Source organism: Oncorhynchus keta, chromosome 17 (genome assembly GCF_023373465.1).
Source record: "Oncorhynchus keta strain PuntledgeMale-10-30-2019 chromosome 17, Oket_V2, whole genome shotgun sequence".
Lineage (NCBI taxonomy): Eukaryota > Metazoa > Chordata > Actinopteri > Salmoniformes > Salmonidae > Oncorhynchus > Oncorhynchus keta.
Window position 1 is genome coordinate 56,229,818 of NC_068437.1, and position 25,184 is coordinate 56,255,001.

Here is a 25,184-nt window from a genome sequence, read left to right on the forward strand (position 1 = left end):
CCTACTCTATTACATCTCATCCCCATATCTACTATATTACATCTAATCCCTCATACCTACTCTATTACATCTAATCCCCCATACCTACTCTATTACATCTAATCCCCCATACCTACTCTATTACATCTAATCCCCCATACCTACTCTATTACATCTAATCCCCCATACCTACTCTATTACATCTAATCCCCCATACCTACTCTATTACATCTAATCCCCCATACCTACTCTATTACATCTAATCCCCCATACCTACTCTATTACATCTCATCCCCCATACCTACTCTATTACATCTCATCCCCCATACCTACTCTATTACATCTCATCCCCCATACCTACTCTATTACATCTAATCCCCCATACCTACTCTATTACATCTCATCCCCCATATCTACTCTATTACATCTAATCCCCATACCTACTCTATTACATCTAATCCCCCATACCTACTATATTACATCTCATCCCCATATCTACTATATTACATCTAATCCCCATACCTACTCTATTACAGCTAATCCCCCATACCTACTCTATTATAGCTAATCCCCCATACCTACTCTATTACATCTCATCCCCCATACCTACTCTATTACATCTAATCCCCCATATCTACTCTATTACATCTCATCCCTCATACCTACTCTATTACATCTCATCCCCCATACCTACTATATATTACATCTCATCCCCATATCTACTATATTACATCTCATCCCCCATACCTACTATATTACATCTAATCCCTCATACCTACTATATTACATCTCATCCCCCATACCTACTCTATTACATCTCATCCCCATACCTACTCTATTACATCTAATCCCCCATACCTACTATATTACATCTAATCCCCCATACCTACTATATTACATCTCATCCCCCATACCTACTCTATTACATCTCATCCCCCATACCTACTCTATTACATCTCATCCCCCATACCTACTCTATTACATCTCATCCCCCATACCTACTAGATTACATCTAATCCCCCATACCTACTCTATTACATCTAATCCCCCATATCTACTCTATTACATCTAATCCCCCATATCTACTCTATTACATCTAATCCCCCATATCTACTCTATTACATCTAATCCCCCATATCTACTCTATTACATCTAATCCCCCATATCTACTCTATTACATCTAATCCCCCATATCTACTATATTACATCTAATCCCCCATATCTACTATATTACATCTAATCCCCCATACCTACTACATGATGTCTAATCCCCCATACCTACTATATCACAGCTAATCCCCCATACCTACTCTATTACAGTTAATCCCCCATACCTACTCTATTACATCTAATCCCCCATACCTACTCTATTACATCTAATCCCCCATACCTACTCTATTACATCTAATCCCCCATACCTACTCTATTACATCTAATCCCCCATACCTACTCTATTACATCAAATCCCCCATATCTACTCTATTACATCTAATCCCCATATCTACTCTATTACATCTAATCCCCCATACCTACTCTATTACATCTAATCCCCCATACCTACTCTATTACATCTAATCCCCCTATACCTCCTTAAATCTCATTAGATCTCATCCCCCATACCTACTCTATTACATCTAATCCCCCATACCTACTCTATTACATCTAATCCCCATACCTACTCTATTACATCTCATCCCCCATACCTACTCTATTACATACCTACATCTCATCCCCCATACCTACTCTATTACATCTAATCCCCCATACCTACTCTATTACATCTAATCCCCCCCCATACCTACTCTATTACATCTCATCCCCATACATATTCTATTACATCTAATCCCTCATACCTACTCTATTACATCTCATCCCCCATACCTACTCTATTACATCTCATCCCCATACCTACTCTATTACATCTAATCCCCCATACCTATTATATTACATCTAATCCCCCATACCTACTCTATTACATCTCATCCCCCATATCTACTATATTACATCTAATCCCTCATACCTACTCTATTACAGCTAATCCCCCATACCTACTCTATTATAGCTAATCCCCCATACCTACTCTATTACAGCTAATCCCCCATATCTACTCTATTACATCTCATCCCCCATACCTACTCTATTACATCTAATCCCCCATACCTACTCTATTACATCTCATCCCCCATACCTACTCTATTACATCTCATCCCCCATACCTACTATATTACATCTCATCCCCCATATCTACTATATTACATCTCATCCCCCATATCTACTATATTACATCTCATCCCCCATATCTATATATATTACATCTAATCCCCATACCTACTATATTACATCTCATCCCCATACCTACTCTATTACATCTCATCCCCCATATCTACTCTATTACATCTCATCCCCCATACCTACTCTATTACATCTCATCCCCCATACCTACTATATTACATCTCATCCCCCATACCTACTATATTACATCTCATCCCCCATACCTACTATATTACATCTCATCCCCCATACCTACTATATTACATCTCATCCCCCATACCTACTCTATTACATCTCATCCCCCATACCTACTCTATTACATCTCATCCCCCATACCTACTCTATTACATCTCATCCCCCATACCTACTATATTACATCTCATCCCCCATACCTACTATATTACATCTAATCCCTCATACCTACTCTATTACATCTAATCCCCCATACCTACTCTATTACATCTCATCCCCATACCTACTCTATTACATCTCATCCCCCCCCATACCTACTCTATTACATCTAATCCCCCATACCTACTCTATTACATCTCATCCCCCATACCTACTCTATTACATCTCATCCCCCCCCATACCTATTCTATTACATCTAATCCCCCATACCTACTCTATTACATCTCATCCCCCATACCTACTCTATTACATCTAATCCCCCATACCTACTCTATTACATCTAATCCCCCATACCTACTATATTACATCTAATCCCCATACCTACTCTATTACATCTCATCCCCCATACCTACTATATTACATCTCATCCCCCATATCTACTATATTACATCTCATCCCCCATATCTACTATATTACATCTCATCCCCCATACCTACTATATTACATCTAATCCCCCATACCTACTATATTACATCTCATCCCCCATATCTATAATATTAAATCTAATCCCTCATACCTACTATATTACATCTCATCCCCCATACCTACTATATCACAGCTAATCCCCCATATCTACTATATTACATCTCATCCCCCCCATATCTACTCTATTACATCTCATCCCCCTATATCTCTACTCTATTACATCTCATCCCCCATATACTATATTACTACTCTATTACATCTCATCCCCCATACCTACTCTATTACATCTAATCCCCCATACATACCTACTCTATTACATCTAATCCCCCATACCTACTCTATTACATCTATCCCCCATACCTACTCTATTACATCTCATCCCCCATACCTACTCTATTACATCTAATCCCCCATACCTACTCTATTACATCTCATCCCCCATACCTACTCTATTACATCTAATCCCCCATACCTACTCTATTACATCTAATCCCCCATATCTACTCTATTACATCTAATCTCCCATACCTACTCTATTACATCTAATCCCCCATACCTACTCTATTACATCTAATCCCCCATACCTACTCTATTACATCTAATCCCCCATACCTACTCTATTACATCTAATCCCCCATACCTACTCTATTACATCTCATCCCCCATATCTACTATATTACATCTAATCCCTCATACCTACTCTATTACAGCTAATCCCCCATACCTACTATATTATAGCTAATCCCCCATACCTACTCTATTACAGCTAATCCCCCATATCTACTCTATTACATCTCATCCCCCATACCTACTCTATTACATCTCATCCCCCATACCTACTATATTACATCTCATCCCCCATATCTACTATATTACATCTCATCCCCCATATCTACTATATTACATCTCATCCCCCATATCTACTATATTACATCTCATCCCCCATACCTACTATATTACATCTAATCCCTCATACCTACTATATTACATCTCATCCCCCATATCTATATATTACATCTAATCCCCCATACCTACTATATTACATCTCATCCCCCATACCTACTATATTACATCTAATCCCCCATATCTACTATATTACATCTCATCCCCCATATCTACTCTATTACATCTCATCCCCCATATCTACTCTATTACATCTCATCCCCCATATCTACTCTATTACATCTCATCCCCCATACCAACTCTATTACATCTAATCCCCCATATCTACTCTATTACATCTAATCCCCCATACCTACTCTATTACATCTCATCCCCCATACCTACTATATTACATCTCATCCCCCATACCTACTCTATTACATCTCATCCCCCATACCTACTCTATTACATCTCATCCCCCATACCTACTCTATTACATCTCATCCCCCATACCTACTATATTACATCTCATCCCCCATACCTACTATATTACATCTCATCCCCCATACCTACTATATTACATCTCATCCCCCATACCTACTATATTACATCTCATCCCCCCCATATCTACTATATTACATCTCATCCCCCATATCTACTCTATTACATCTCATCCCCCATACCTACTATATTACATCTCATCCCCCATATCTACTCTATTACATCTCATCCCCCATACCTACTATATTACATCTCATCCCCCATATCTACTCTATTACATCTCATCCCCCATACCTACTATATTACATCTCATCCCCCATATCTACTCTATTACATCTCATCCCCCACACCCACTATATTACATCTCATCCCCCACATCCCCTCATCCCCCTCATCCCCCATATCTACTCTATTACATCTCATCCCCCATACCTACTAGGTGACTTTGCTTTGTTATTCTCTCACCAGTGGGAAATGAATTGAAACAGTCCTGTCCTGTTGTATTCATCTATTAAAAGACAACCTGTCTCACTGACTGAAAACATCATACATTAGTGGCATTGAGGCCAAGTGAAACACATATATACACACACACACACACACACACACACACACACACACACACACACACACACACACACACACACACACACACAGGCACACACACACACACACACACGCACAGTGGGGAGTCTTTATCTCAGCAGTAGGTTAAATCTGTCGAGGCTTCAAATATGAATAGCCATTAGTTGATATAAATGGTGTCTCCCTTGTGGTCTGTAGCTGCTCTGTTCTGCTCTACTATGCTCTGTTCTGCTCTACTATGCTCTGTTCTGCTCTACTATGCTCTGTTCTGTTCTGCTCTGCTCTACTATGCTCTGTTCTGCTCTACTATGCTCTGTTCTGCTCTGCACTACTATGCTCTGTTCTGCTCTACTATGCTCTGTTCTGCTCTACTATGCTCTGTTCTGCTCTACTATGCTCTGTTCTGCTCTACTATGCTCTGTTCTGCTCTACTATGCTCTGTTCTGCTCTACTATGCTCTGTTCTGGCTCTACTATGCTCTGTTCTGTTCTGCTCTACTATGCTCTGTTCTGCTCTACTATGCTCTGTTCTGCTCTGCACTACTATGCTCTGTTCTGCTCTACTATGCTCTGTTCTGCTATACTATGCTCTGTTCTGTTCTGCTCTACTATGCTCTGTTCTGTTCTGCTCTGCTCTACTATGCTCTGTTCTGCTCTACTATGCTCTGTTCTGTTCTGTTCTGCTCTACTATGCTCTGTTCTGTTCTGTTCTGTTCTGCTCTACTATGCTCTGTTCTGCTCTACTATGCTCTGTTCTGTTCTGCTCTACTATGCTCTGTTCTGTTCTGCTCTACTATGCTCTGTTCTGTTCTGCTCTGTTCTCTTCTGCTCTACTATGCTCTGTTCTGTTCTGCTCTGTTCTGTTCTGCTCTACTATGCTCTGTTCTGCTCTACTATGCTCTGTTCTGTTCTGCTCTACTATGCTCTGTTCTGTTCTGCTCTGTTCTGTTCTGCTCTACTATGCTCTGTTCTGCTCTACTATGCTCTGTTCTGTTCTGTTCTGCTCTGTTCTCTTCTGCTCTACTATGCTCTGTTCTGTTCTGCTCTGTTCTGCTCTACTATGCTCTGTTCTGCTCTGCTCTGCTCTGTTCTGCTCTACTATGCTCTGTTCTACTATGCTCTGCTACTATGCTCTGTTCTGTTCTGCTCTGTTCTGCTCTACTATGCTCTGTTCTACTATGCTCTGCTCTGTTCTGCTCTACTATGCTCTGTTCTACTATGCTCTGCTCTGTTCTGCTCTACTATGCTCTGTTCTGCTCTACTATGCTCTGTTCTGCTCTACTATGCTCTGCTCTGTTCTACTCTGCTCTGTTCTACTCTGATGTTGAGATGTGTCTGTTATTTGAAGTATTTATTTGGGCTGCAATCTGAGGTGCAGTTAAGTCGAATGAACTTATCCTCTGCAGCAGAGGTAACTCTGGGTCTTCCTTTCCTGTGGCGGTCCTCATGAGAGCCAGTTAACTCTAATAAACGTATCCTCTGCAGCAGAGGTAACTCTGGGTCTTCCTTTCCTGTGGCGGTACTCATGAGAGCCAGTTTCATCATAGTGCTTGATGGTTTTTGAAGAAACTTTCAAAGTTCTTGAAATTTTCCAAATTAACTGACCTTGTCTTAAAGTAATGATGGACTGTCATTTCTCTTTGCTTATCTGAGCTGATCTTGTCATAATATGAACTTGGTCTTTTACCAAATAGGGCTATCTTCTGTATACCACCCCTACTTTGTCACAACACAACTGATTGGCTCAAAACACATTCAGGAAAGAAATTCCAAAGATTCACTTTTAACAAGGCACACCTGTTTATTGAAATGCATTCCAGGTTACTACCTCATGAAGTTGGTTGAGAGAATGCCAAGAGTGTCCAAAGCTGGCATCAAGGCGAAGGGTGGATACTTTGAAGAAACTCAAATATAACATATATTTTGATATGTTTAACACTTTTTTGGTTACTACATGATTCCATGTGTTATTTAATAGTTTTGATGTCTTCAATATTATTCTACAATGTAGAAAATAGTTGTTTTTTTTATAAAGAAAAACCCTTGAATGAGTAGGTGTTCTAAAAACTTTTGACTGGCACTATATATATATATTTTTATGTATTTTGTGTAGATTTGTTGACAAAAAAAAAAGGTGGATGAGCTGGCCAATCAGCGGTGTACTCGCATTAATATTTGTAACGACCGGTATAAACCCACACTCTTCTGTTATTGGGATACGCCCACACCATTATTTTGTTGGGGGTACACCCACACCATTCTAACACTGAAAAGCTGCTTTTTAACACCTGTTAAACTCTACCGCCCCCTTGTGGCATTTTCAAAACTTCACGTAATATCGTATACTACCCTCATAAAATACATTTTGGTTTCAAAACTATAAGTCCTACATACACATATTTAGTACTGTTAGAAAGGTGTGAACTACAGAATTCAGATAAAGGTCTCAGAAACTACTATAGATGTTGTTTTTTCTCGGAGGTGGGGGGGGATAAGAGATTTAAAAGTCTTGATTGGTGACATATTTTATCTCCAATTACTGTTCTAAAATTATATTTTTGTGCAAAATGTTGTTGTTTATATTTTTCCTTACCTAATGGTGGTGCTCTAAACATGCATAAATTCCCTTAGGAACACAATTTAAAAGCACAGGGCTTGTGAAAAGTTTTTTTTTTTGTCTTACAGGATTGATAAACACAGAGTGGACAAAACATTAAGAACACCTTCCTAATATTGAGTTGCATTTTTATGACATTGCCAGCAGTGAGATTTCAGTTTGATTTCCAAAAAGACTAGGCCTGTCGTTTTCAAATGATATGTCACTTTCTATTTAAAAATATAAAAACATTATGTGTGGGTGGAAGGGATGGGGGGGACCCCCCCCCCCCCAAACTCAAATCAACCACTCAGAGTTTAACAGAATTTATAAACATACTTAATTACCATACAATTTTGTTTGGAAGGAAAACTATTTCATTGATATTGTAAGAAATTATAGGTCATATTTCATAGACATCTGGAAACACTGGACAGTTACTTTAAATCAATAGCATTCCACAATGCCTTGTCCCGCATCTCTCTCTGTGAAGAGTTAACCAATCCATTCTTCTCTTCCAGGATAGGACATTAAAGGCATAGTGGTGTGTGTGTTCCAGGAGAGGACATTAAAGGCATAGTGGTGTGTGTGTTCCAGGATAGGACATTAAAGGCATAGTGGTGTGTGTGTTCCAGGAGAGGACATTATAGGCATAGTGGTGTGTGTGTTCCAGGAGAGGACATTAAAGGCATAGTGGTGTGTGTGTGTTCCAGGAGAGGACATTAAAGGCATAGTGGTGTGTGTGTTCCAGGAGAGGACATTAAAGGCATAGTGGTGTGTGTGTTCCAGGAGAGGACATTAAAGGTATAGTGGTGTGTGTGTGTTCCAGGAGAGGACATTAAAGGCATAGTGGTGTGTGTGTGTTCCAGGAGAGGACATTAAAGGCATAGTGGTGTGTGTGTTCCAGGAGAGGACATTAAAGGCATAGTGGTGTGTGTGTTCCAGGAGAGGACATTAAAGGCATAGTGGTGTGTGTGTTCCAGGAGAGGACATTAAAGGCATAGTGGTGTGTGTGTTCCAGGAGAGGACATTAAAGGCATAGTGGTGTGTGTGTTCCAGGAGAGGACATTAAAGGCATAGTGGTTTGTGTGTTCCAGGAGAGGACATTAAAGGCATAGTGGTTTGTGTGTTCCAGGAGAGGACATTAAAGGCATAGTGGTGTGTGTGTTCCAGGAGAGGACATTAAAGGCATAGTGGTGTGTGTGTGTTCCAGGAGAGGACATTAAAGGCATAGTGGTGTGTGTGTTCCAGGAGAGGACATTAAAGGCATAGTGGTGTGTGTGTTCCAGGAGAGGACATTAAAGGTATAGTGGTGTGTGTGTGTTCCAGGAGAGGACATTAAAGGCATAGTGGTGTGTGTGTTCCAGGAGAGGACATTAAAGGCATAGTGGTGTGTGTGTTCCAGGAGAGGACATTAAAGGCATAGTGGTGTGTGTGTTCCAGGAGAGGACATTAAAGGTATAGTGGTGTGTGTGTTTCCAGGAGAGGACATTAAAGGCATAGTGGTGTGTGTGTTCCAGGAGAGGACATTAAAGGCATAGTGGTGTGTGTGTTCCAGGAGAGGACATTAAAGGCATAGTGGTTTGTGTGTTCCAGGAGAGGACATTAAAGGCATAGTGGTTTGTGTGTTCCAGGAGAGGACATTAAAGGCATAGTGGTGTGTGTGTTCCAGGAGAGGACATTAAAGGCATAGTGGTGTGTGTGTGTTCCAGGAGAGGACATTAAAGGCATAGTGGTGTGTGTGTTCCAGGAGAGGACATTAAAGGCATAGTGGTTTGTGTGTTCCAGGAGAGGACATTAAAGGCATAGTGGTGTGTGTGTTCCAGGAGAGGACATTAAAGGCATAGTGGTTTGTGTGTGTTCCAGGAGAGGACATTAAAGGCATAGTGGTGTGTGTTCCAGGAGAGGACATTAAAGGCATAGTGGTGTGTGTGTTCCAGGAGAGGACATTAAAGGCATAGTGGTGTGTGTGTTCCAGGAGAAGAGAGGACATATCAAAGCTATGGTTCCCAGTGCTGAGTGATCTACAGTCTAAAAATAGCAACATGCAGCAGAATGGACTGGTGGAGCTATTTAATACAGTCAGTCAGTGCCTGCCTGCTTCTCTGCCTGCCCGCCTTTCTACCTGCTTCTCTGCACTGTTGGAGCTAGGAACACAAGCATTTTGCAACACCCGTAATAACATCTGCATGTGACCAATAAAATGTGATTAGATTTGACTGCCTGACTGCCTCTCTGCTACTCTGACCGCCTGCCTGCCTGCCTCTCTGCTACTCTGACTGCCTGCCTCGCTGCCTCTCTGGACTGCCTGCCTCTCTGCCTCTGACTGCCTGCCTCTCTGCCTCTGACTGCCCTGCTTCTCTGCTACTGTGACTGCCTGCCTCTCTGCTACTCTGACTGCCTGACCAATAAAATCTGCCTCTGACTGCCTGCCTCTCTGCTACTCTGACCGCCTGCCTGCCTGCCTCTCTGCTACTCTGACTGCCTGCCTCGCTGCCTCTCTGGACTGCCTGCCTCTCTGCCTCTGACTGCCTGCCTCTCTATCTGCTTCTCCGACTAGCTGCATATACCAATCGTCAAGCATCTTACAATTACATCTGGACACACGATATGACTGAATAGCGTTCTGTTCTCAACGTCTGTCTGTGAGGTGTTTCTGGTTCATTTCAACCTGTAGGAGTTGAAATGATGCTTTGATGTAGCCACGACCAGACCAGGTGAATGCCTGAGTCATGTAGCGTTATTTGAGAGAGGACAAGGAGGGAGAACTAAAGGGTTGTTGTTGTTGTTGTTGTTTTTCTATACATTTGAGCGGGGCCATGATCGGGTAGGACATAGGCTATGTGATGATATCACAACTTACTGTACACCTATAACAAGTCACGGCTCCTCATGGTCAAGTCCCCTTTACATTCTAATGAAGATGTAATGTCATTAGGAAATAAAATATATATTTTGTGGACACAGATAAACATATAGGCCTAGGCTAGTTTAAAGGAATGGATAAATTCATCGTAGGTCTGTATTAATAACGGGAAACCATCCATCCAATTGACAGTAATGACCATACATGGTTTATTGGCACTTTGTAACAAATGACTCGCATGGGTGCTAATATGCTATTATTCGATAATAATTTAATTAAATTCATAGCCTTAATTCTGAAATTCTATTCACCTGCATTGCTCGGGTATGAACATAATTAATACAATAAAATAAATATATTGTATATAATATATAATATGTCCTTGTAATTTGCTGCCATTTTCTACTACATCCACTGAAAATCATGTGGATAGCCTATAAATCAATATTCACCGCAAGGATTTTGACGCACAACATTTAAATCCAGGCCCCGATATTATGACAGAATTTGAAGCAAGATCATTGAGCGTCCAGTCAAAAACCCGCAAGGAGCCATGATGTCCCGGTATTTCTACCGAGCGGCAGGGCAACCGTGCACTTCACATTCTTACCGTTCTGCGAGGAGACCGAATGCAGCATCAGTACTCCAATGAACGCCACCGACACCGACATAATTTCGGCACTTCGTTTTCCAGGTAGCATCGACTCGGGTGGTAGATGCCGGTAATATGGATAGTGGTGGGGTGGAGTGGGGAGACCAGGTTACCGGGTAGATATCAATCTGACCGAAGGAAGCTTCCTCTAATACTCCAATCGGGTCACGCAAAAAAACCGCGGCGCGCTCGCTCAACCGACGAGTGCATGACGCCACGCCACCTGTGTGGCGGTGCGTGGTGATGAAATCACTCGAAGGAACCACCTTTCTCGTCGGTTAGTGCTATCTGGGATCCCTGGTACGTCCCTACCCTAAATCCTAACCGTAAAACTCTTACCTTAACCACAATCCCTACCAAACACTAACCATTTTACTTTTCAACTTCAATTGGGAAGGGACCCTTTCTCATCTGCGGTGGTAAATCCCGCGAGATTACATTTTGTAGGCTGCATGGATAGAACAATAAATGTTAGTTGCTGTGTAACTACAGTGTAGAATAATTATAATTTAGTACATCCCTATAGGGCTTTTTCATAGAATCTGAAAGCCAGAGGACAGTTCAGATGGGAATATCATGCCTTGCAAGTTATTTAGAAGCCACCCTTATCATTATGGTCGTTCAATAAACAAATAGTAGATTTAGAATATAATAGATTAGAAGCATATAGCCTAGAATAGAATTACAATAGGTCATGTGACATGACGTATTGGTAGGTATGTGGCTTTGGATAGAAGCATCTGCTAAATGGCATATATGTTCAGCAGCCAGCTACCTGGTTCAATGCTACCTGGTTCAATGCTACCTGGTTCAATGCTACCTGGTTCAATGCTACCTGGTTCAATGCAACCTTGTTCAATGCTACCTGGTTCAATGCTACCTGGTTCAATGCTACCTGGTTCAATGCTACCTGGTTCAATGCTACCTGGTTCAATGCAACCTTGTTCAATGCTACCTGGTTCAATGCTACCTGGTTCAATGCTACCTGGTTCAATGCTACCTGGTTCAATGCAACCTTGTTCAATGCTACCTGGTTCAATGCTACCTGGTTCAATGCTACCTGGTTCAATGCTACCTGGTTCAATGCTACCTGGTTCAATGCTACCTGGTTCAATGCTACCTGGTTCAATGCTACCTGGTTCAATGCTACCTGGTTCAATGCTACCTGGTTCAATGCAACCTTGTTCAATGCTACCTGGTTCAATGCTACCTGGTTCAATGCTACCTGGTTCAATGCAACCTTGTTCAATGCTACTTTCAATTCTACCTGGTTCAAACCTGGTACCTGGTTCAATGCTACCTGGTTCAATGCTACCTGGTTCAATACCTGGTTCAATTCTACCTGGTTCAATGCTACCTGCTACCTTTCAATGCAACCTACCCTGGTTCATTGCTACCTGGTTCAATGCTACCTGGTTCAATGCAACCTTGTTCAATGCTACCTGGTTCATTTATACCTGGTTAATTTCTACCTGGTTCAATGCTACCTGGTTCAATGCTACTTGGTTCAATTCTACCTGGTTCAATTCTACCTGGTTCAATGCTACCTGGTTCAATGCAACCTTGTTCAATGCTACCTGGTTCATTTCTACCTGGTTAATTTCTACCTGGTTCAATGCTACATGGTTCAATGCTACCTGGTTCAATTCTACCTGGTTCAATGCTACCTGGTTCATTTCTACCTGGTTCAATCCTACCTGGTTCAATTCTACCTGGTTCAATGCTACCTGGTTCAAATCTACCTGGTTCATTGCTACCTGGTTCAAATCTACCTGGTTCATTACTACCTGGTTCAATTCTACCTGGTTCAATGCTACCTGGTTCAATTCTACCTGGTTCAATTCTACCTGGTTCAATTCTACCTGGTTCAATGCTACCTGGTTCAATACTACCTGGTTCAAATCTACCTGGTTCAATCCTACCTTGTTGAATTCTACCTGGTTCAATGCCACCTGGTTCAACGCTACCTGGTTCAATGCTACCTGGTTCAATGCTACCTGGTTCAATGCTACCTGGTTCAATGCTACCTGGTTCAACGCTACCTGGTTCAATGCTACCTGGTTCAATGCTACCTGGTTCAATGCTACCTGGTTCAACGCTACCTGGTTCAATGCTACCTGGTTCAATGCTACCTGGTTCAATGCTACCTGGTTCAAATCTACCTGGTTCAACGCTACCTGGTTCAATGCTACCTGCTTCAATGCTACTTGGTTCAAATCTACCTGGTTCAATTCTACCTGGTTCAATGCTACCTGGTTCAAATCTACCTGGTTCAATGCTACCTGGTTCAATGCTACTTGGTTCAAATCTACCTGGTTCAATGCTACCTGGTTCAATGCTACTTGATGTTCAATGGGTCAAGCTGACCCCACCCCACAGACAGACACACGGCCACCTGGCTAAGCCCTGACCTCAGTTTGCAGCCAGGCTTTATTGGGACTTTTAATCCTATTTCACTGTCAACTCCCTCATACTACAGCAGTAGGACAGGTGGCAGTCAGACAGGCAACGCTTGCCAAGTTATCTTGTGTCTGAATGAGCCACAAAATGATCTCCCTCCAAGGCTAAAGGATAAACCCTAATATATACTGTTGGCCTGTTTCACTGTGAACTCAAACAGCAGGAGAACATGGCAGCCTGGCAATGGAAGAACACTGACAACGACCCACAAACTGATCTCTACTACACTTCATGATAAACACTAGTAGGTCTACTGTAAACCCTTCATGATAAACACTAGGTCTACTGTAAACCCTTCATGATAAACACTAGTAGGTCTACTGTAAACCCTTCATGATAAACACTAGTAGGCCTACTGTAAACCCTTCATGATAAACACTAGTAGGTCTACTGTAAACCCTTCATGATAAACACTAGTAGGTCTACTGTAAACCCTTCATGATAAACACTAGGCCTACTGTAAACCCTTCATGATAAACACTAGTAGGTCTACTGTAAACCCTTCATGATAAACACTAGTAGGTCTACTGTAAACCCTTCATGATAAACACTAGGCCTACTGTAAACACTTCATGATAAACACTAGTAGGTCTACTGTAAACCCTCCATGATAAACACTAGGCCTACTGTAAACACTTCATGATAAACACTAGTAGGTCTACTGTAAACCCTTCATGATAAACAAGGCCTACTGTAAACCCTTCATGATAAACACTAGTAGGTCTACTTTAAACCCTTCATGATAAACACTAGGCCTACTGTAAACACTTCATGATAAACACTAGTAGGTCTACTGTAAACCCTTCATGATAAACACTAGGCCTACTGTAAACCCTCCATGATAAACACTAGTAGGTCTACTGTAAACCCTTCATGATAAACACTAGGCCTACTGTAAACCCTCCATGATAAACACTAGGCCTAATGTAAACCCTTCATGATAAACACTAGTAGGCCTACTGTAAACCCTTCATGATAAACACTAGGCCTACAGTACACCCTTCATGATAAACACTAGGCCTACTGTAAACCCTTCATGATAAACACTAGGCCTACTGTAAACCCTCCATGATAAACACTAGTAGGCCTACTGTAAACCCTTCATGATAAACACTAGGCCTACTGTAAACCCTTCATGATAAACACTAGTAGGCCTACTGTAAACCCTTCATGATAAACACTAGGCCTACAGTACACCCTTCATGATAAACACTAGGCCTACTGTAAACCCTCCATGATAAACACTAGGCCTAATGTAAACCCTTCATGATAAACTCTAGGCCTAATGTAAACCCTTCATGATAAACACTCGTAGGGCTACTGTAAACCCTCCATGATAAACACTAGGCCTACTGTAAACCCTCCATGATAAACACTAGGCCTACTGTAAACCCTCCATGATAAACACTAGGCCTACTGTAAACCCTCCATGATAAACACTAGGCCTACTGTAAACCCTTCATGATAAACTCTATGCCTACTGTAAACCCATCATGATAAACACTAGGCCTACTGTAAACCCTCCATGATAAACACTAGGCCTACTGTAAACCCTCCACGATAAACACTAGGCCTACTGTAAACCCTCCATGATAAACACTAGGCCTACTTTAAACCCTACATGTTTACCTTACACGACACCTTGTATTGCTTTTTAACCTTCCCTGAAAGAATTAGGCGTACCATTTCCAGATAACAAGGTCAAGTTGAAAAACGTAGGTTGAAAGGCCAGAAAGCTTTCAACACAAACCCGGAGCGTTCCTCTGCTGCCCCCTACAGTACAGATACAGTAGATGACCCGGAGCGTTCCTCTGCTGCCCCCTACAGTACAGATACAGTAGATGACCCGGAGCGTTCCTCTGCTGCCCCCTACAGTACAGATACAGTAGATGACCCGGAGCGTTCCTCTGCTGCCCCCTACAGTACAGATACAGTAGATGACCCGGAGCGTTCCTCTGCTGCCCCCTACAGTACAGATACAGTAGATGACCCGGAGCGTTCCTCTGCTGCCCCCTACAGTACAGATACAGTAGATGACCCAGAGCCTTCCTCTGCTGTCCCACTACAGTACAGATACAGTAGATGACCCGGAGCATTCCTCTGCTGCCCCCTACAGTACAGATACAGTAGATGACCCGGAGCATTCCTCTGCTGCCCCCTACAGTACAGATACAGTAGATGACCCGGAGCATTCCTCTGCTGCCCCCTACAGTACAGATACAGTAGATGACCCGGAGCATTCCTCTGCTGCCCCCTACAGTACAGATACAGTAGATGACCCGGAGCGTTCCTCTGCTGCCCCCTACAGTACAGATACAGTAGATGACCCAGAGCCTTCCTCTGCTGTCCCCCTACAGTACAGATACAGTAGATGACCCGGAGCATTTCTCTGCTGCCCCCTACAGTACAGATACAGTAGATGACCCAGAGCATTCCTCTGCTGCCCCCTACAGTACAGATACAGTAGATGACCCGGAGCATTCCTCTGCTGCCCCCTACAGTACAGATACAGTAGATGACCCGGAGCGTTCCTCTGCTGCCCCCTACAGTACAGATACAGTAGATGACCCGGAGCGTTCCTCTGCTGCCCCCTACAGTACAGATACAGTAGATGACCCGGAGCGTTCCTCTGCTGCCCCCTACAGTACAGATACAGTAGATGACCCGGAGCATTTCTCTGCTGCCCCCTACAGTACAGATACAGTAGATGACCCGGAGCATTCCTCTGCTGCCCCCTACAGTACAGATACAGTAGATGACCCGGAGCATTCCTCTGCTGCCCCCTACAGTACAGATACAGTAGATGACCCGGAGCGTTCCTCTGCTGTCCCCCTACAGTACAGATACAGTAGATGACCCGGAGCATTCCTCTGCTGCCCCCTACAGTACAGATACAGTAGATGACCCGGAGCGTTCCTCTGCTGCCCCCTACAGTACAGATACAGTAGATGACCCGGAGCGTTCCTCTGCTGCCCCCTACAGTACAGATATAGTAGATGACCCGGAGCGTTCCTCTGCTGCCCCCTACAGTACAGATACAGTAGATGACCCGGAGCGTTCCTCTGCTGCCCCCTACAGTACAGATACAGTAGATGACCCAGAGCATTCCTCTGCTGCCCCCTACAGTACAGATACAGTAGATGACCCGGAGCATTCCTCTGCTGCCCCCTACAGTACAGATACAGTAGATGACCCGGAGCGTTCCTCTGCTGCCCCCTACAGTACAGATACAGTAGATGACCCGGAGCGTTCCTCTGCTGCCCCCTACAGTACAGATACAGTAGATGACCCGGAGCATTCCTCTGCTGCCCCCTACAGTACAGATACAGTAGATGACCCGGAGCGTTCCTCTGCTGCCCCCTACAGTACAGATACAGTAGATGACCCGGAGCGTTCCTCTGCTGCCCCTACAGTACAGATACAGTAGATGACCCGGAGCGTTCCTCTGCTGCCCCCTACAGTACAGATACAGTAGATGACCCGGAGCGTTCCTCTGCTGCCCCCTACAGTACAGATACAGTAGATGACCCGGAGCGTTCCTCTGCTGCCCCCTACAGTACAGATACAGTAGATGACCCGGAGCGTTCCTCTGCTGCCCCCTACAGTACAGATACAGTAGATGACCCGGAGCGTTTCTCTGCTGCCCTCTACAGTACAGATATAGTAGATGACCCGGAGCGTTCCTCTGCTGTCCCCTACAGTACAGATACAGTAGATGACCCGGAGCATTCCTCTGCTGCCCCCTACAGTACAGATACAGTAGATGACCCGGAGCGTTCCTCTGCTGCCCCCTACAGTACAGATACAGTAGATGACCCGGAGCATTCCTCTGCTGCCCTCTACAGTACAGATACAGTAGATGACCCGGAGCATTCCTCTGTTGCCCTCTACAGTACAGATACAGTAGATGACCCGGAGCGTTCCTCTGCTGCCCCCTACAGTACAGATACAGTAGATGACCCGGAGCATTCCTCTGCTGCCCCCTACAGTACAGATACAGTAGATGACCCGGAGCGTTCCTCTGCTGCCCCCTACAGTACAGATATAGTAGATGACCCGGAGCGTTCCTCTGCTGTCCCCTACAGTACAGATACAGTAGATGACCCGGAGCATTCCTCTGCTGCCCTCTACAGTACAGATACAGTAGATGACCTGGACACTGAGACAGTGTCATTGCACCCAGAATTACATTAATTTCCAATGAAAACGCTGCATTTGCCTTGCAGCATTGCATTGCAGAGGAAGTTGCAGTGCGTTCTGGGTGGTGCACGAGTTGGATTTATCGAACGTATGCCGTCAAACTGTGCGCGTAGACGGCTCGACAGAAATGGTCGCAGAAGGTGAATGTGGAACTTTTTGTTGCGCACATATCCAGGTGACGCCGCGTACTATTTTGCGTAATGACTCTGTCGTATTGTTCGAAGCGTCAATATTATACGCGACGGGGTCTAGCTAGACGGTGTTTCCTTCCTATCCAGGTTCAGAGATTAGATTTTCTGTGTTTTTGAATGGAACTCAAATATACTCATTTTAATGTTATTGTAATTACTAATGTATACACATTGTAAAATCTGTATTACACAATACACGTCTATAGTTAGACAGTTATTTGGTCTCCATTTTGTGTTTTTTTCCAAACAATCCTTTTTAGCCTTTCTGTAACACTTATATACTATTTTCTGTTAGCATTCCTCTGCTGCCCCCTACAGTAGAGATACAGTAGATGACCCGGACACTGAGACAGTAACATTTAAATACTATTTTCTGTTAGCATTGGATCAACAAGGTACATATTTATATCAAATCAAATCAAAGTTTACTTGTCACGTGCGCCGAATACAACACCTTACAGTGAAACGCTTACTTACAGGCTCTAACCAATAGTGCAAAAAAGGTATTAGGTGAACAATAGGAAAGTAAAGAAATAAAAACACTGTAAAAAGACAGTGAAAATAACAGTAGCGAGGCTTTATACAGTAGAGAGTCTATATACAGTAGAGAGGCTTTATACAGTAGAGAGTCTATATACAATAGAGAGGCTATAGACAGTAGAGAGGCTATATACAGTAGAGAGGCTATATACAGTAGAGAGGCTATATACAGTAGAGAGGCTATATACAGTAGAGAGGCTATATACAGTAGAGAGGCTATATACAGAAGAGAGACTGTATACAGTAGAGTGGCTATATACAGTAGAGAGACTGTATACAGTAGAGTGGCTATATAAAGTAGAGAGGCTATATACAGTAGAGAGACTATATACAGTAGAGAGGCTATAGACAGTAGAGGGGCTATATACAGTAGAGAGGCGTTATACAGTAGAGGGGCTATATACAGTAGAGGGGCTATATACAATAGAGAGGCTATAGACAGTAGAGAGGCTATATACAGTAGAGAGGCTATAGACAGTAGAGGGGCTATAGACAGTAGAGAGGCTATAGACAGTAGAGAGGCTATAGACAGTAGAGAGGCTATATACAGTAGAGAGGCTATATACAGTAGAGAGACTATATACAGTAGAGAGGCTATAGACAGTAGAGAGACTATAGACAGTAGAGAGACTATAGACAGTAGAGAGGCTATAGACAGTAGAGAGGCTATATACAGTAGAGAGGCTATATACAGTAGAGGGGCTATATACAGTAGAGAGGCTATATACAGTAGAGAGGCTATATACAGTAGAGAGGCTATAGACAGTAGAGAGACTATAGACAGTAGAGAGGCTATATACAGTAGAGAGGCTATATACAGTAGAGAGGCTATATACAGTAGAGAGGCTATATACAGTAGAGAGGCTATAGACAGTAGAGAGACTATAGACAGTAGAGAGGCTATATACAGTAGAGAGGCTATATACAGTAGAGAGGCTATATACAGTAGAGAGGCTATAGACAGTAGAGAGGCTATATACAGTAGAGAGGCTATATACAGTAGAGAGGCTATAGACAGTAGAGAGACTATAGACAGTAGAGAGGCTATATACAGTAGCGAGGCTATATACAGTAGAGAGGCTATATACAGTAGAGAGGCTATATACAGTAGAGAGGCTACATAGAGACACCGGTTAGTCAGGCTGATCGACGTAGTATGTACATGTAGATATGGTTAAAGTGACTATGCATATATTATGACCAGAGAGTAGCAGCAGCGTAAAAAGAGGGGGTGGGTGGTGGGACACAATGCAGATCGCCCGGTTAGCCAATGTGCGGGAGCACTGGTTGGTCAGCCCAACTGAGGTAGTATGTACATGAATGTATAGTTAAAGTGACTATGCATATATGATAAACAGAGAGTAGCAGCAGCGTAAAAGAGGGGTTGGGGGGGGAGGCACACAATGCAAATAGTCCGGGTAACCATTTGGTTAATTGTTCAGGAGTCTTATGGCTTGGGGGTAAAAACTGTTGAGAAGACTTTTTGTCTTAGACTTGGCACTCCGGTACCGCTTGCCGGAGTAGAGAGAACAGTCTATGACTGGGGTGGCTGGGGTCTTTGACACTTTTTTAGGGCCTTCCTCTGACACCGCCTGGTGTAGAGGACCTGGATGGCAGGCAGATTTGCCCCAGTGATGAACTGGGCCGTACACACCACCCCCTGTAGTGCTTTGCGGCCGGAGGCCGTGCAATTGCCGTACCAGTCAGGATGCTCTCGATGTTGCAGCTGTAGAACCTTTTGAGGATAGTTGAGTTCAACCATTGGGATACAAATTCTCGTGACAAGGGCATAGCAGGATTTCTTGTAAGCTTCCGGGTTAGAGTCCCGCACCTTGAAAGCGGCAGCTCTACCCTTTAGCTCTGTCACGACGTCCACCGAAGGTGACTCCTCTCCCCGGTCGGGCGGCGCTCGGCGGTCGTCGTCGCCGGTCTACTAGCTGCCACCGATCCCTTTTCTTTTTCGTTCGGTTATGTCTGTTTTATTGTTGCACCATTTGTTACCGTTACAGTACAATGAATGTATTGTTTAGTATTGTGGTCCTTCTGTAGCTCAGTTGGTAGAGCATGGCGCTTGTAACGCCAGGGTAGTGGGTTTGATCCCCGGGACCACCCATACGTAGAATGTATGCACACATGACTGTAAGTCGCTTTGGATAAAAGCGTCTGATAAATGGCATATATATATATATATATATATATTGTTCACCTGTGTCTAGTTTAGTATTTCATCTCGCCCTACCCTTTTGGTTTTGTGCGGGTTTGTTCGTGTAGCTGTCATTTTGTTTGGGTTGCGTTTTGGTTGTTCTGTTGAACAGGTGTTTTTTCTTCTTCAGTTTTGTGGCGACTGTTGTGGTCCTGTTCCTGTTCTTTCGACTTGTAAATAAACACCCTTTGTTGCATTCGCTCTCTCCTGGGCCTGACTCCACACCCACCTCTCCTAGGGAGAACCTGACAAGCTCAGTGCGAATGTTGCCTGTAATCCATGGCTTCTGGTTGGGGTATGTACGTACAGTCACTGTGGGGACGATGTCCTCGATACAATTATTGATAAAGCCTGTGACTGATGTGGTGTACTCCTCAATGCCATCGGAAGAATCCAGGAACATGTTCCAGTCTGTGATAGCAAAACAGTCCTGTAGTTTAGCATCTGCTTCATCTGACCACTTTTTTATAGACCGAGTCACTGGTGCGTCCTGCTTTAATTTTTGCTTGTAAGCAGGAATCAGGAGGACAGAGTTGTGGTCGGATTTACCAAATGGAGGGCGAGGGAGAGCTTTGTACGCGTCTCTGTGTGTGGAGTACAGGTGATCTAGAATTTTTTCCCTCTGCTTGCACATTTAACATGTTGATAGAGATTTGGTAGAACTGATGAAAGTTTCCCTGCATTAAAGTCTCCGGCCACTAGGAGCGCCGCCTCTGGGTGAGTGGTTTCCTGTTTGCTTATTTCCTTATACAGCTGTCTGAGTGCGGTCTTAGTACCAGCATCTGTCTGTGGTGGTGAATAAACAGCCACAAAAAGTATAGCTGAGAACTCTCTAGGCAGGTAGTGTGGCCTGCAATTTATCACAATATACTCTACTTTAGGCGAGCGAAATCTAGAGACTTCCTTAGATTTGGTGCACCAGCTGTTGTTACAAATATGGTCTCCAATGTGGCTTTCGGCTTCGCCCTGATAGGCTTAAAGAAGCTAGAGATCGAGTGTCCCTGCGACCCCCAAATGGATTGGACTGTTTTCCTTCTTCGTGATTCCTGCCATCATGGTCTTTATGCTGATGCTAATCATCCAGGACTGCAGGTAAGACCTGGGCGGCTGCCCCAGGACGGTGTCCATCTCCAGGCTGGTTCACCTCCATCGTCTGACTGATCCGGCTCTTCCTGGATGGACAGTACTTGACTGACTGGAGCGGCAGGTTTGTGATTGTTGACAAGGCAGCTCCTCAGAAGTGGGTTGAGCCTCTGCCTTGACGACAGCATGCTGCAGGAGCTCATCTCAATAATTATTTGTGGAGTCTCAGGTGAGAAACTACACTGAGGTCAGTTTCCTAGACCCAGATTACGCCTTGTCCTCAACTAAAAGACACTGAGGTCAGTTTCCTAGACCCAGATTAAGCCTTGTCCTCAACTAAAAGACACTGAGGTCAGTTTCCTAGACCCAGATTAAGCCTTGTCCTCAACTAAAAGACACTGAGGTCAGTTTCCTAGACCCAGATTAAGCCTTGTCCTCAACTAAAAGACACTGAGGTCAGTTTCCTAGACCCAGATTAAGCCTTGTCCTCAACTAAAAGACACTGAGGTCAGTTTCCTAGACCCAGATTAAGCCTTGTCCTCAACTAAAAGACACTGAGGTCAGTTTCCTAGACCCAGATTAAGCCTTGTCCTTGACTAAAAGACACTTCCAATGGAGAAAAGCCATTGATATATATATATTTTTAAAAATCAAGAACAAGGCTTAATCTGAGTCCGGGAAACCGGCTCCTGGTTATTATCATTGATGTCTGTGGCATTAAGCAAAGAAAGTACCAGGAAAATAGAAAACTATGTAATGTCATATACAAAACAAAGTGTTCATGATCAAAAATGCTTATCCTCCATGACCCTTGACCTTAGTACAAATGGGGTGGCAGTTAGCATAGGTGGTGCCTGACAGCTGGAGGTTTTTTTTTCTCGCTTCAAACCCCAAGTCCGACAGGATACGTCTCCTGCCATTGTGCCCTCGAGTAATGCACGTGTGCACTGCTCCCTTAATATTTCTCCAGGTTCACTGCACCATGGCTGAGCCTCTGGGTGTGCGGCTTGGTTTTCCTGGGAGAGTTGAGTTGTAAGTCAAATAAACACATGTCCGTTCTGCACAAGATTCTATCTTGTCTCCTTCTTCAAGGTTATTAGTGTTCCTCTGCTGATCTTCATCTGTGTGGAACTCGTAGTGTACGTGATCAGAGGGAGCTGCCAGCAGGAAGGGGAACTGCCAGCAGGAAGAGGGTCTGCCAGCAGGAAGAGGAGCTGCCAGCAGGAAGAGGAACTGCCAGCAGGAAGAGGAACTGCCAGCAGGTGGAGGACCTGCCAGCAGGAAGAGGAACTGCCAGCAGGAAGAGGAACTGCCAGCAGGAAGAGGAGGTGGAGGAACTGCCAGCAGGAAGAGGAACTGCCAGCAGGAAGTGGAGGAACTGCCAGCAGGAAGAGGAACTGCCAGCAGGAAGAGGAGCTGCCAGCAGGAAGAGGAACTGGCAGGAAGAGGAACTGCCAGCAGGAAGAGGAACTGCCAGCAGGAAGAGGAACTGCCAGCAGGAAGAGGAACTGCCAGCAGGAAGAGCAGGTGGAGGAACTGAAGGAAGAGGAACTGCCAGCAGGAAGAGGAACTGCCAGCAGGAAGCCAGCAGGAAGAGGAGGAACTGCCAGCCTAGCAGGAAGAGGAACTGCCAGCAGGAGCAGGAGAGGAACTGCCAGCAGGGAAGAGGACCTGCCAGCAGGAAGGGAACTGCCAGCAGGAAGAGGAACTGCCAGCAGGAAGAAGACCTGCCAGCAGGAAGAGGACCTGCCAGCAGGAAGAGGAACTGCCAGCAGGAAGAGGAACTGCCAGCAGGTGGAGGAACTGCCAGCAGGAAGAGGAACTGCCAGGAAGAGGAACTGCCAGCAGGAAGAGGAGCTGCCAGCAGAAAGAGGAACTGCCAGCAGGAAGAGGAACTGCCAGCAGGTGGAGGAACTGCCAGTAGGAAGATGAACTGCCCGCAGGAAGAGGAACTGCCAGCAGGAAGAGGAGCTGCCAGCAGGTGGAGGAACTGCCAGCAGGAAGAGGAACTGCCAGCAGGAAGAGGAGCTGCCAGCAGGTGGAGGAACTGCCAGCAGGAAGAGGAACTGCCTAGCAGGAAGAGGAACTGCCAGCAGGAAGAGGAACTGCCTAGCAGGAAGAGGAACTGCCAGCAGGAAGAGGAACTGCCAGCAGGAAGAGGACCTGCCAGCAGGAAGAGGAACTGCCAGCAGGAAGAGGAACTGCCAGCAGGAAGAGGAACTGCCAGCAGGAAGAGGAACTGCCAGGGAAGAGGAGCTGCCAGCAGGAAGAGGAACAGGAAGAGGAACTGCCAGCAGGAAGAGGAACTGCCAGCAGGAACTGCCAGCAGGAAGAGGAACTGAGAAGAGGAACTGCCAGAAGAGGACCTGCCAGCAGGAAGAGGACCTGCCAGCAGGAAACTGCCAGCAGGAAGAACTGCCAGCAGGAAGAGGAACTGCCAGCAGGTGGAGGAACTGCCAGCAGGAAGAGGAACTGCCAGCAGGAAGAGCAGGAAGAGCTGCCAGCAGAAACAGGAACTGCCAGCAGGAAGAGGAACTGCCAGCAGGTGGAGGAACTGCCAGCAGGAAGAGGAACTGCCAGCAGGAAGAGGAACTGCCAGCAGGAAGATGAACTGCCCAGGAAGAGGAACTGCCAGGGAAGAGGAACTGCCAGCAGGAAGAGGAGCTGCCAGCAGGTGGGAGGAACTGCCAGCAGGAAGAGGAACTGCCAGCAGGAAGAGGAGCTGCCAGCAGGGAGGAACTGCCAGGGAACTGCCAGCAGGAAGAGGAACTGCCTGCCAGCAGGAAGAGGAACTGCCAGCAGGAAGAGGAACTGCCAGCAGGAAGAGGAAGAGCAGGAAGAGGAACTGCCAGCAGGAAGAGGAACTGCCAGCAGGAAGAGGAACTGCCAGCAGGAAGAGGAACTGCCAGCAGGAAGAGGAACTGCCAGCAGGAAGAGGACTGCCAGCAGGAAGAGGAACTGCCAGCAGGAAGAGGAACTGGGCAGGAAGAGGAACTGCCAGCAGGAAGGGAACTGCCAGCAGGAAGAGGACCTGCCAGCAGGAAGAGGAACTGCCCAGCAGGAAGAGGAACTAGCAGGAAGAGGAACTGCCAGCAGGAAGAGGAACTGCCAGCAGGAAGAGGAACTGCCAGCAGGAAGAGGAGGAACTGCCAGCAGGAAGAGGAACAGCAGGAAGAGGAGCAGGAAGAGGAACTGCCAGCAGGAAGAGGAACTGCCAGCAGGAAGAGGAACTGCCAGCAGGAAGAGGAACTGCCAGCAGGAAGAGGAACTGCCAGCAGGAGGAGGAACTGCCTAACTGCCAGCAGGAAGAGGAACTGCCAGCAGGAAGAGGAACCTGCC

At 44.9% G+C, this 25,184-nt stretch overlaps 1 protein-coding gene across 1 annotated transcript in view; it reads right to left on the reverse strand.

Moving 5' to 3' along the window:
- Positions 1-11,518, reverse strand: part of LOC118396080 (neuroplastin-like) — a 69,938-nt gene extending 58,420 nt beyond the window's left edge. Inside the window, exon 1 of the mRNA XM_052467034.1 lies at positions 11,127-11,518. Coding sequence (XP_052322994.1) covers positions 11,127-11,217 — 91 coding nt within the window. The 5' untranslated portion in view covers positions 11,218-11,518. The remainder of the gene's footprint in view (positions 1-11,126) is intronic.
- Positions 11,519-25,184: the final 13,666 nt, after the last annotated feature.